Raw genomic sequence first — 13984 nt, forward strand, 5'->3', positions numbered from 1 at the left:
TCTCAGTATTTTAATCTCATCCAACTCTGACTGTTATGCTGTCTAATCTGTTTCCAACTCTAAAGGGCCTCCTGCCACACTGCTTTCTTTAGTCACAGATTTATGATCTGTGCTGCCCTATTAACACATTCTCTAGCCTTGTGGCTTAGATAATCAGAGACATCATGCATCACTCACATTTACTGTGTTTGCTTTAAGCTCTTGAGGCTTCCCACATATTTTTATTTTGCAACAAATTGAGAATTTTCAGCCCACATTCCAAAGCTATTAGTATGACAAGGACTCCTGTACAATGACCAGTAAATTCTAATAAGGCAGTAGGCCAGTTATCCCACCTCCACCCTGAGGACCAGCCCCATCCCAGCTCAGACGCAGCCTCAGAGATCCAAGTGCACATCCCTTGGTAGTTACGGAGAGTTAGAAGTGCAAAGCCAGACAGTAAATAGTTTTGTCCTAGCCCAGAATTCTCTATTATATCCCCATCTAAATGGCAGTTAGGAAGCCAGAGCCACTAACCAAAACATGGTTTGAGTTGGTTTTAGGGAAGATCCGGGAATCCAGCATAAACCAAGAAATTTGCTCACAGTCATGCTTCTCTCTTTCAGGATGATCCCTTTAATTTGTAATTTACATTGTATTTTTCAAATTGTTTTCACTTTCCATAACTCAGGTGAAGTTAGCAACTCTGAGAGCAAGGAGAGGGGATTATCACCCACATTTGGCAGGTGTGGAAACTAAGGATCCATGGGGTTTCTCAGCCTCACAATGAGATTAGGTGGCAGAGCCTGTCCTTGAATTTAGACTCTCTTTTTACCAAAGATGAGCAAAGTGACTCCTTTGTGCAGTGTCCCTCGGGCTGCCTGTCTGCCCCAGCTCTCAGGGGAATTTGACCAACAACTACAGAGGAGAGAGGGGTAGGAACTGAGTGAAGGAACACAGCTAGGAGTTGAATGCTAATGTGTTATGTACGAGCCCTTTCAACAGGCTAGGATTCAAACAGTGAAACTAGAAGGAAGAAGGCCCTTTGGCTTGAAGGTCATAAAGCGGGGGCAAGAGGAACAGTTACAGAGAGGAATGATTGGGCCAAAGCCAGCAAATGACAGAAGTGATAATGGCAGCACGATGGGGACTGGTCCCAAGCCAGGTCCAGATCAGCCGTGTCCCCAGGGCAGAGACTGAGAACTAAAGCCAGGAAAGGAACAGGGGCCCGGAGCCACAGGCCGCAGAGGACTTGGGTGAACGAGAGGAGAATTCAGGAACTGCTTAGGGACCGGGAGAGGAAGGGCAGGGATTTGGGCCAGGATCCAGCAATTCTACCATGCAGCATCAGGAGAAACAAAACTATTTTGCCGTGTTTGTTGGTTATCTTCTTCCCCCTTGTTATTGTACAGCTTGGGTCACACAATTTTGATCAGGACAGTTTCCAATTGTAAGGAGGTCGCAGTGTATGGAGAGAGAAGCATTAACACAACTATTTACAAAAGTGATGAAGTGTTGTAATAGATTGTGTATCTATTGATCTTTCTATCTATTTCTGCAAGATGCTGGGGAGGGCATCCATTTTTAAGTTATTTGCTAAACAACTTGATTCTGTGCATTAACTTTTTAATTTGCTAAAAACACTTAATACTCGTAAATCTACCTTCATTCTGCTAATGCTAACTCCCTCCGGTTTACCAAACTTTCAGTAAAGTCTATGCCATCAAAAAAGTATTTGTGGGAATATTTTGGAGAAAAAGCAAGGGAAGAGGCCCATGCTCCCTTCCTGGGTGGCCGTGGGACAGAGAGAAGAATCCCTTGGTCACGAGAAGGGAGATGTGAACGACCAGAGAACCAGTGCACAAAGTTGGAGCTGGAAGCACCCAGAAGACGCAAGTTCTCAAAGACATCAGGGGTTATCAGTGAGCTCTCCTCCATCATGAGATGTGGGTCAAGTGAAGTCAAATTGAATCTCAAAGCAAAGACAGCTGATTCTTGGGTCACACTTGCTTAACCGTATGTATGTATGTATGTATGTATGTATGTATGTATGTATGTATGTATTGTTAACGATGTTATATATCTATGACAGAGAGTGCGAGCATGAGGGTGAAGGGCAGAGAGAGAAGCAGACTCCCTGCTGAGCAGGGAGCCCAATGTGGGGCTCTATCCCAGGACCCTGGGATCATGACCTGAGCCGAAGGCAGACGCTTAACCTCATTTAGAATCTTAAACTTTCTGAGAGCTACTCCCTGGGCTTTCCCAAACTGACCTCAAGTTTTGTTGTGCCATGTCTCTCCCCATCCCTCCCCCTTCTCAATTCCTTTCTCTCTTTAAAACATGTTTTTGTCCTTTGGCATAAAATTTAGAGTGATACCATATTAAATAACACAAAATTCCATGGCCTGAATAATTATGTTTATTTTCTTTAAATACACTTAAATATGAAACAACAGACAGTAGTTCAGTAAACTCGAAACTACAAGCTGGACAGTAATCAGAAAATCAGGGCTGATCCTACAAATCAAAATCTGCATAATAAAGAGTCAGAATGATTCACAAGAGAGTTGCATTAGCAAAGGACTTGGAGACTATAAAATTGCCTCATGGGCTTGGAGTAATCAATCATATGGCCCCTCTGATTCTAGGATGATCAGACCCTTTTCATTCACCAAAAAAAAAAAAAAAAGGGTTTACACAGGTCCCCTCCTCTCCATTCTCGGTGTGCAGGGGCATCTCAGTTGGAAGACATCTGTCAGTGAACCAGGGAATTCTCAGCTGGTGTGCAATGGAAGAGTGATCTGGAGTCACTGTGGGACTATGGGTAAAACGGATTTTTTTCTAGTACCTGGGGAAAAAAAAAGTGACAGCAACTTGGCAAAGCAGCATGCTGTTTAAAATGTCAGGGATGGGGAACTTAGGAACAAATTTGAGTCAAGGATTTTCTTGACCGTGGAGCCCACAGGCAGCCTTCTTCTTTAGAAAGCGGCAATGCTTTGCACATGCTGGTTTTCCATTTGCACATGTTCTGGTGTGAAAGGGACATCTGTCCTCACAGCTGTTGCAAAAGAAAATAAACATGACAATTCAGAATAAAGGACTACATTCAAAGGAATAACTCTGTTCTGATTTGATTACGTTTATCCAAGTGAATTTTCCAGATATGTACTGAAAATGTCAATATAAAATCCTGAATGGTTATTCCACATGGATGCAAAATCTATGAAAGCCCAAACGGTAACCTGTAAGGGTTCTATTAATCAATAAATTTCTTGCTATATAAATCCAGTGCCAGCCCCTTCCTCAAAGAAAAAACAAACATAGTTAGGTGGACATATATTGAGAGAGATCAAACCAAAGAGTCTGCTGATCTGAAACTCACCCCCCAAATAATTGTTTAAATCTCATCAATTAACTTTTTGCTGAAGATCCATACCCAACAATAGCAGGCAGGATTTTCTTTTTTTTTTTTTTTTTAAGATTGATTTATTTATTTGAGAGGAGGAGAGGGAGAGAGAAAGAGAGAGTCTCAAGCAGACTCCCCAGTGAGCGCAGAGCCTGACACGGGGCTCGATCCCAGGACCCCGAGATCAGGACCTGAGCTGAAACCAAGAGTCAGCCGCTTAACCAACTAAGCCACCCAGGCGCCCCAGGATTGTCTTGTTTTCACACTTAATCATCACTTTATATACTCTCACTTCATCCTCAGTTGCCAAACCTCTGTTTTACTATCCAAAAAAAGGGGCTTGGGCACTGCAAACAATGCTTTAAGAAGGAATCTCACCAAATCGGAAGGGCATTCACATTCAATGTCAGTGGGTCAAATGAAGATAAAAGTGAAAATGCCTTTGACCTGCAGGTTTCTGCGTGAAATATCTTGTGCTTCTGGCAGCAGCTCTCCAGGGTCTCTCTGCACTCCATACAACTGCAGTTTTCTGGGTGCTGGATGAGATCTCTGGGACACAGCGTCTTACAGACACACTCACAACGATCTTCGTCAAACTTCATGTGCGGCCCGCAGAGAGCCAGTTCCTGGAGATGAGAGTGGTCTAAACGGAAACAGAGAAGGGTTGCTCAAACGGCTGCCGCACAGATAACGTGGCATCAAAGCTGTTGTATATATTCCATTATTCTAAAAATAACTGGGATTCTCCTAATCTCCTTTCCTGTAGATTCTTGCTCCCTCATCTTTTCACGCGGTGAAGGAGGTTCACCTCTGATTTCATAATACAAACAGTGAATTCATGTGTTCTCTTAAGTTGGTGAGAAAGAGGCTATAAGCTGAATAGTTTCGATAGCATTTTTAAAGAGATTTTTTGGTTGGTGACTTGTTACAAAATGCAAACTTTCACAACCAAGTATTAGGAATAAAACATAGGCTAGCTAAGAATTATGAGTCTGGTCCTTCCTAGTTTTTAGATGAAGATTAAAAGGAGGGAGGAACAGAGGTATTGGCATGATAGAAATACACCTTAGACCTTCCAGGCTGTGGATAGAAACAGTGATGTATTTCCTCACCACAGATCACAACGCTGTTATAAAAGATAGAACAATGACGATAAACTTTGATTCCACAGACATCTGTTGGAAGAATACATTCAGCTGAGAGGAGGGTCTGAGAGGTTTTTGACACACCGAGTTGACAGCTATTTCTACTGCTCCATGTCCAATTCTGATCATCAAGTTGACATTCAGTGCAGGAAATGGAAGAGATAGAAACTTGGGAAGAACTTGACTGTGACACTTGAGCATTCTTGAAGGTTCTGGAGGCCAGTACGTGGTGAGTTTCTTCCCCAAACCCACTTCTCTCCAAAATGGTGCCATCACTCCTGACTCTACTGCCATATTGGGTCTCATCACTTTGTCTACCTGGTTCTGCCATCCTGAATTTGTTCTATCATTTCCATCAACACTGCCACCCCCTCAGTTCAGTCAGTACCCTTATATTTTTTGTGTAGATGGCTGTCACAGATCTTGCCATCACAAATTTTATCCCTTCAATCCATTTTCCACAATATTATTAAATGCAAATCTAATCGCATTGCTCTACTGCTTTAAGTTCCTTAAAAGTTTCCCAATAAAAGACTATCTTCCCACCAGGACATATGAGACCCTCCATGAACTAGAGCTTACTAACCTCCCAGGCTCATCTCTCTCCCTCTCCCCCATCCCCCCCTTCATATATATCCTATGTTCCATCCATAGCAAATTATACTACTTTTTGTTCCCCTGATATGCCAGGGTCTCTCAGCTCCATGCTTTTGGCCTTGCCCTTCCTGCCCGTCAGGTACCTCCCCAGGTAGCTTTCCCAACTTCTACAAGTTTAGCTAAGTGCCCTTACCCTGTGCGTATTTCCATCCTGTCCTTTCTTGCACTGTTTACATTTGTCTATTTCCTCTATGAATTAAAAATGCTGAAGGTTATGGGAATCGGAGCTCATCATTCTGACATAAAATAGGCACATGATAAATGTTGAGTTCATCTGCTGTAATAAAAGGGTCCTGAAACAGGCTCATGTATGAAGACTCTGAAGAATCCCAGCCATCGTTCCAAGACATTGAGTTAAACCATATGTTCTTGTCAATATCTGACCACTGATAGTATATCAAAATGGCAATCTCATGTTGTCTAATCTCATAGTTTTAACCGCTCTGTGGTTGATGATATGCAAGGAACCATGTGGAAAAGGTGTTGGAAGGCTAGATCTGGGGAGATTCTTGGAACTGCGTGAAGAGGAAAAAGGTGAGCTTTGTAAGCCATATGCCAATGAGGCAAATGCCACTTTTGGGCAAGTTGAGAATAGGTTGTTCCCATTGGATATTCCTTTCTGCCTTGTCAAAGATTAATTGACCATATAATTGTGGGTTCATTTCTGGGTTTTCTATTCTGTTCCATTGATCTATGTGTCTATTTTTGTGCCAGTACCATACTGTTTTGATGACTATAGCTTAATAATATAACTTCAAGGCTGGAATTGTCCATTGATTGATAAATGGATGAAGAAGAAGTGGTATGTATGTATACAGTGGAATATTATTCAGCCACAAAAAAGAATGAAACCTTGCCATGTGCAATGACATGGATGGAGCTAGAGAGTATAAAGCTAAGTGAACTAAGTCAGAGAAAGACAAATACCTTATGATTTCACTCTTATGTGGAACGTAAGAAACAAAACAAACAAGCAAAGAGGAAAAAAAGAGGGAGAGAGATAAACCAAGAAACAGACTCTTAACTCTAGAGAACAAACTAATGGTTACCCGAGGGGCGGTGGGTGAGGAGATGGGGGAAATAGGTGATGGGGATTAAGGAGGGCACTCGCTGTGATGAGCACCAGGTGATGTGGAATTCAAAAGAATTGCTGAATCACTGTATTGTGCACCTAAAACTACTCTAACAGTGTATGTTAACCATATTGGAATTAAAATAAAAACTAAAAACAAAACAAAACAAAACAGATTGTTAAAGGATAGTTAAGTAGCTCTTAATAGATTAGCATGATTCACTGGGTGGCGGTAGAGATTCATTCAGACCACCTCAGGTAGAACCAGTGCCCTTAGATGCTTTAAGGAAACAGTCCCCTAGGTGTTTGTTGAGCTGCAGCAAGGTAGTTGGCAGAGGCTGGTTTGAATCCCTATAGGCATTAATTAAAAGTAACAGAGGGCGCCTGGGTGGCTCAGTTGGTTAAGCGACTGCCTTCGGCTCAGGTCATGATCCTGGAGTCCCGGGATCAAGTCCCGCATCGGGCTCCCTGCTCGGCAGGGAGTTTGCTTCTCCCTCTGACCCTCCTCCCTCTCATGCTCTCTATCTCTCATTCTCTCTCTCTCAAATAAATAAATAAAATCTTAAAAAAAAAAAAAAAGTAACAGAGACTGGGGCACCTGGCTGGCTCAGGTGGTAGAGCATGTGACTCTTGATCTCAGGGTCACGAGTTCGAGCCCCACTTTGGTGTAGAGATTACTTAAAAAAAACAAAAAAAAACAAAACAACAAGTACCAGAGACTGGGGTAGGAGAACTGAGTGAAGCAGCAACTAGCTAAGGGTGATACCCTGAAGTATTACATATTGATTTCAATCCTAGGGGGGTTGATGATGGAATGCCATGAGTTCTGTTCCCAGCCTTGTTTCATTCATCATTTTTCTCAATAAGCTCATGGACTTCTTCCAAATAAATTCTTGAAGTTGTGGCTATCTGGAAGAATTTAAAATAGAAAATGAGGACTCCCCAATTTTTCTTTTTTCTCTTTTGGTATTGTTTGTTGTAACACTTTGAAGCTATGATCTGAATCCAATGAGATGAAATTAAACTGGTCTTGGATTCACTAACCCACATGTGCTCGCTCATTCAGGGAAGAGAAGACATTGTGGATGGAGAAAAGGCAGTTGGTGTAACAGCCACATATGTGAAAAGGGTGTTTAGTGAACAGTAAACTCAGTATATGTCATCAGTTTGATGAGGCCACTGGAGGAGTGACCGTGATCTAGCTACCCCATGCCTCTCACTTCCATCACTGCTACAACTTCCCCCAAAGTCCCCTGCCGCCTTTCATGCCCTGGGCCAACACATCCTCTTCTACCTTGTCACTGGTTGATTGTGTTAAAATTCAAATTGGTGCCGCCATGGGGTGCCTGGGTGGCTCAGTCCGTTAAGTGTCTGACTCTTGGTTTCAGCTCATGGTTCGTGATCTCATGGGTCATGAGCTAGAGCCCCCGTTGGGCTCCGTGTTCAGCGGGAAGTCTGCTTGAAGATTCTCTTCCCTTGCCCCTCCCCCAACTCATGTGCGTGCTCTTTCTCTCTCTCTAAAATAAATAAATAAATCTTAAAAAAAAAAAAAAATTCTAATTGGTGCTCTCACTCTCCGGCTTGAGCCAGTTGAGGGGTTTCCCTTTGCCCTTAGCATCACATCCAATCTCTGGGACAAGGTGCCCAAGGTCCCCTGTGAACCTCTCCAGCTTCCTCTCACATCTACCCAGCCCTCTCCCATTATGTTCGCACCATGCTGAACTTTATTTTAGCACGCTGACATGCTACCTTCTCGCACTTCCAGTCCTGAGCGCTTATGTTTCCCCTGCTCAGAGCTCTTCTCTCCTTTCCTCAGCACACTCGTGCACCAGCTGAGTCCCTCCCCAGGATATCTCCTTTATTAATTGTATATTGATCTCATGTTGAAATGATTCTATTTTGATATGTTAGATTAAATAAAAATACATAAAAATTAAATTTACTTGTTCTTTTGACCTTCTTAATGTGAGTACTACAAAATGTAAGTTACATACATGACTCTCACTGTTGTTCCATTGGACAGTCCGGTTCTGGAGAGAGAGACTGAGGTTCAATATAGCTTACTAACTAAAAAGAGTGTGCCCAGGGTAACTGGGCTGCCTTGGTAGGTGGCAGCCTCCTCCATGACTGAGGTATATTCTAGCAGAGGATAATCTGAACACTTGGAGGGAAGGATGTAGATGACATTCAAAACCTGCATGAGCTTTCATGAAAGCATTTAGAAGGAAACTGAGAGACAGAAGTCTAGAAAATAGAATGTTATTTACGGTTTCTAGGACAGTATTGCATAGAGTTTAGTCCTTACAGAGTCTTGCTTGTAGATCATAGTTTAAAACAAGCAAGGTTCAAAGTGCACGACTCCTTGTGATTTTTTTCAGTGGAATCCTGTCATGTTCTCTGGGAAATAAATTTTAACAGTGCATTCATTTTCAGCCAAAGAGTCATCACCAAACATCACAGCATTACGACTTCTGAGCAGTGATGACATTTGGTTCCCAACTCCTCTTAGCCCAATAGCTAGCCATGTTTTGCTTTTACTTTGCCCTAGTTTCAGAAAAAGTTTTCTCCTACTCCCCCTTTTTTTCTCAAATAATTGGTCTGTTTTCACATGCCACCGTTGAAAGAAACCAACAAGTCTAAAATTACTTTATGTTCCTGTGAGACTTTTATACAAATAAATTAAGTAAAATGTGGTTGACTAGTGTTTAGCTCTGAAGTGGCTTTCATGAAAGGCTTCCAGTGCCTTTCAAATCCAATGCTGTGGGATGCTCTAATCACTGGGCTTTTCTTTAAGATTAAAACGCAGAGTCATGCATCGGTAGACTTACTGTATAATGAGAACACAGAGGGCTCTGGAACCTGACTGCTTCTATCACTCTTAGCTGTGTAATCTGGAGAAAATGACAAGACATCTTGGTGTGTCCATTTTGTCATTGTAAAAGAAAGGGATAATAATAGTACATTACAGATTGTTGTGAGGATTAAATGAGTTAATACATCTAAAAGGCTTACAACATTGCCGGGTCATAGTAAGCGCTCAATAGATGTTAGTTACAATTGTTACTTTTATTATTACTATTATTATTTTCTTACTGTTATCATTACCTTCCATTCCAACAAGTGGATTCTCCTCCTGTAAAACACATTTACATTTGTCACCATCCCACAGCATGTCAATAGGACAGAGTTTCTTAGAATGGGAACAGCTAGGAAAAGAAAACAATAAACCAGATTTAAAATCTTTCAAGGGCAATCATACCTTTGGGGCATTTTTAAAAAAAATGTTGAATACGTTTCTGAGTGGAGAATAGTTAAGATTTTTAAGGAGCTTAATCCATATTTATGAACTGTATGTTATTAGATAGTAATTCTGTAAGCACAAATATTCTATTAGGAAACTAAACTGTAATTTTGGACATTTATAATCTTTTTAAGAAGATTGCTGTTAAGGGCGCCTGGGTGGCTCAGTTGGTTAAGCGACTGCCTTCGGCTCAGGTCATGATCCTGGAGTCCCTGGATCGAGTCCTGCATCGGGCTCTCTGCTCGGCAGGGAGCCTGCTTCTCCCTCTGACCCTCCCCCCTCTCATGTGCTCTCTCTCTCTCTCTCATTCTCTCTGTCTCAAATAAATAAATAAAATCTTTAAAAAAAAAAAAAGATTGCTGTTAAAACGGTGCAGACTAGCTGTCGACAGAGCTTATTTACCAAAAGTAAACATTGTCTTGACATAGCTCTTAAGCACTACCTTCTTTAAAATGGAGATAAGGGGCGACTGGGTGGCATAGTCGGTTGAGCATCCGACTCTGGATTTCGGGTCAGGTCGTGATCTCAGGGTCATGAGATCGAGCCCCGTGTCAGGCTCCATGCTGGACGTGGAACCTCCCAAAAATTCTCTTTCTCCTTCGCCCTGGCCCGCACACATGCTCTCTCTTTCTCTCTCAAATAAATAAATAAATCTTTAAAAATAAAATAAAATGGAGGAAAGAACACTGGCGAGGACAGCAGGAACAACCTGAGGATAAACGTTCTTTTTATAGGAGCTTTCTTTTTTGCTTGAGAGCAATAGGAGTGTTTACTTGGCTCGGTAATAACTAACATAAGTACCAGCTCACTCCACTTGCCACCCACCCAATACTTTTACGGCTCTACTTCTGCAAGATCTAAGTATCTAACTTAGTTACTTTAGGTTTTCGTTCACTGGCATTTGCCCTTTGTTTCTCTTTATGGAATTCTTTTTTTTTTCCCCCAAATCAGTGATTCTTACCTTTGATTTCAGGACACCAGGGCGTCATAATTTTTCTCATAAAGAACCACAGACTACTCTCAGGAAATTTCAATGTCAAATTAATTTTAAGCCATTTTAATTTAAAATAAGACTTTTCCATTTGGTATTCTTAAGAGGAAAGTCAGAAAAGTCACCAAACTCAGATGCAGATAGTTTTACCACTCTCAGGGACTTTGGGAACCTCCTCCCTCCCCCAATTTTGGGAGTTAAAAGGATAAAGAGCTGGAAATGAGTTTCATGTAATGCTTGTTCTGGAATAGGGACATGTGCCAAAGTTGAGGCTGGAGTAGGCTGCACAACAAAGTTGAGGCTGCACTTAACAACCACACTGGACTATGCATATTAAGAACAAAGGTTTCAGGGCATCTGGGTGGCTCAGTCAGTTAAGCATGACTCTTGTTTTAGGCTCAGGTCATGATCTCAGGGTCGTGAGATCAAGCCCCGCGTGTGGCTCCATGCTCAGCCTGGAGTCTGCTTGAGTTTCTCGCTCCCTCTCCCTCTGCTCCTCCCCCCAACCATGCTCACTCTCTCTTTAAAATAAATAAATAAATCTTAAAAAAAAGAAGAACAATGGTGTCTAGGGGCGCCTGGGTAGCCCAGTTGGTTAAACATCTGACTCGTGATTTCGGCTCAGGTCACAATCTCAGGTGGTGAGATCAAGCCCCGCGTCAGGCTCTGCACTGGGCATGGGCATGCAGCCCACTTAAGATTCGCTCTCTCCTTCTCCCTCTGCCCCTCCGACCCCTATCCCGCCCCCTGGTTTCATACGCACACACCCACTCTCTCTCCTAAATAAATAAATAAATAAAATAATTTAAAAATAGAACAAAGGTGTCTATAAGTAGATGGGTAAGTTCATAACCACTGAGCTTTTTGGTCCTACTGCAATATACATCTAATACCTAATTAATGAAGTATTCTCCACATACAACTTTAGCAAACGCAAGAACAAGCATAGCTGAATACAAGAAGTACTTACTGATCTTCTTCTGGGATCTGGATGGATCTTCTGATAATGGAGTATGAGTGGCGGGGAGCCGTTGGCAAGCACTTACAACCTGTATGGTTGGCAACTTTAACAGGCACTAATTCAGGTACTGAAGTCAAAGGCACTGATATCTCAAAGAGCTAGAAGAGAGAAAGAACCATAACACATATATATTGTTAGATAATAACTTCTATAGTCTGCATTTTTGCCTTTGTCCTTTATGGTAGTGACTTTAGCAAAGCTGCCCATTAACAACAGAACTAATAAGGATAAGGGCTGGCATGATGGAAAGGATGCTGGGCTGGGAGTCAGGAGACCGGGGGCTTACGCAACTTTACCAAATATTTAAGCTTGACCAAATCTCTTAACTTTTTGGTGTCACTGGTACCCCTGTAAAAGGCACTGTTGGTCCCTGCTCCTATTTGAAATGTGAGTGTAAATTATACGGACTAAATGAAATTATAGCTATGAAGTTTCTTTGAGACCATGGTGAATAGATTATTGCGTCCTTTCTTTCCTTTTCAGTCCTTTGGACTTGGCTATGTGACTTGCTTTGGCCAGCAGGATGTTAGCAGACATGACACAACTACAAACTTGAACTGTGTGTGCTTTGTGGGCTCACTTTCTCCTGCGTATGCTGTAGCCATGAGAAGAGCATGATTTGGCAGGTGTGCTGGCCGAAGAGATGGGAGCCACAAGGAACAGACCTGCACTTAACCTGTAGCTTGGAGTCAAGCCCAAGTGAGCCCACTCGAAGTTTTAGAGTGTGTATTACACAGTAATACCTGACTGATACAAGATCATCATGCCCAACCAAATAATTATAAGTAACACGAATATCATTCTTTCTGTGTTTCTATATGCCAGGTCCTGTTTTATATTAATTCATTTACCCCTTATAACAACATTATAGGGTGGGTTTTTTCTTTATCCACCCCCAATTCTACAGGTGAAGAAACAGATGTACAGAGAGGTTACATAACTTGCCTAAGGCCACATAACTATTTATTGGAAGAGAGGGGATTTGAATTCAGGCAGTCTGCTCTAGAGCCAGAGCTGATACTCTTAAGAATATGCCTTATTACTTTTTGGAACAAAATGTCCGTGACCCGAAGAAGCAAGGTGGGATCTTGCCAAGTAGAATTCAGAGAAATGTCAATTACTTTGTTTTTAGACTGGTTCTATGGTGTATGGATAAATCTGAACTTGATTTTAGTGTTCTGTTCATTCAATCCCCATTCTACTACACAGAGTATTCATTTATTCACTTAGTTTCAAAGATGTATTTCATCAGATAGCCCATAACTTTGGGGTGAGAGGTAGTTTTTTTTAAGCCACTATTAAAATGTTCAAGTGTGCATATTTGGAAAGGAAAACTGCTGTAGACTTACACTTAAGTACATTCTTTAAAACTAATCATTTGTTGAGTGCAACAGTCAAAAATAAAGTACTCAACCATCTGTTAAGTGGAAACAATCCATTAAAGTTGTGTTTATTCTGACCTTTTGATACGTAATGGACCCTTTACGAGTCTAAGTAAGAGAATGTTTTTAGAGTGTTTACTTTGCATAAACTTCATATTCTTGCGAAATTTTTCAGCTATGCTTTAGGGAACAACATGGTCATGAACCAAAGCCTCTTACATTATGCAAGCTTTGTTTCTACTGACAGTTGATGCTTAGCCATACTTATGTCATTTTCCCCCGATTGTCAAATAGTAAGAAGTCAGAATTTTTACAAGTTCCAAGATTCTCTGAAAGAATTTAGAAAAAGAAACTCAACAGTTTGTGAGATATTCTAGGAGGTAGGGGGAACAAAATGAAGGGTAAGTTTACCTATTATCAAACAAATCAGCATTCCATTCTTCCCATCCAATTAAGATAATTTTCCTCCAAAAACGGGTGGAGGTGCCTCGGCGGCTCAGTTGGTTTAGCATCCGACTCTTGATTTCAGCTCAGGTCATGATCTCAGGGTCGTGAGATCGAGCCCCGCGTCGGGCTCCGCACTGGGCTTGGGGCCTGCTTAAGATTCTCTCTCTCCCTCTCCCTCTGCCCCTCCCCTTCCTGGTGCCTTCTCTAAAAAAAAAAAAAAGGTTTTTTTAAAGATTTTATTTATTTATTTAATTGACAGAGAGAGAGAGAGACAGCGAGAGGGGGAACACAAGCGGGGGGGGGGGAGTAGGAGAGGGAGAAGCAGGTTTCCCGCCGAGCAGGGAGCCCGATGCGGGGCTCCATCCCAGGACCCTGGATTTATGACCTGAGCCGAAGACAGTCGCTTAACGAACTGAGCCATCCAGGCGCCCCTAAAAATTTTTTTAAAAAAAGATAATTTCCTACCATGGATATATTCATTGCATATGTAATTTTATTATACTACCTCTGTTCACAATCAGAGAATAGATTGCAAAGGTAAATGTGACAACTGAATGAATACATCAACATGCACGAGGAATGT

General features: G+C 41.8%; 1 protein-coding gene across 2 annotated transcripts in view; it reads right to left on the bottom strand.

Annotated features, from left to right (window-relative positions):
- Window positions 1–2375: 2375 nt before the first annotated feature.
- Window positions 2376–13984, bottom strand: part of VEGFD (vascular endothelial growth factor D) — a 37833-nt gene continuing 26224 nt past the window's right edge. Inside the window, exons 4-8 of one of the 2 annotated variants that reach the window (XM_034999831.1) lie at window positions 11522–11670; window positions 9365–9465; window positions 9088–9150; window positions 3833–4028; window positions 2376–3037 (exon numbers count right to left, since the gene is read on the bottom strand). In XM_034999831.1, coding sequence (XP_034855722.1) covers window positions 2914–3037; window positions 3833–4028; window positions 9088–9150; window positions 9365–9465; window positions 11522–11670 — 633 coding nt within the window. In that variant the 3' untranslated portion in view covers window positions 2376–2913. The remainder of the gene's footprint in view (window positions 3038–3832; window positions 4029–9087; window positions 9151–9364; window positions 9466–11521; window positions 11671–13984) is intronic. The other variant, XM_034999841.1, reaches the window with a different exon arrangement.

This window comes from Mirounga leonina, unplaced genomic scaffold (genome assembly GCF_011800145.1).
Source record: "Mirounga leonina isolate KUSES-001 unplaced genomic scaffold, KU_Mleo_1.0 Mir_101595, whole genome shotgun sequence".
In the NCBI taxonomy this organism is placed as follows: domain Eukaryota; kingdom Metazoa; phylum Chordata; class Mammalia; order Carnivora; family Phocidae; genus Mirounga; species Mirounga leonina.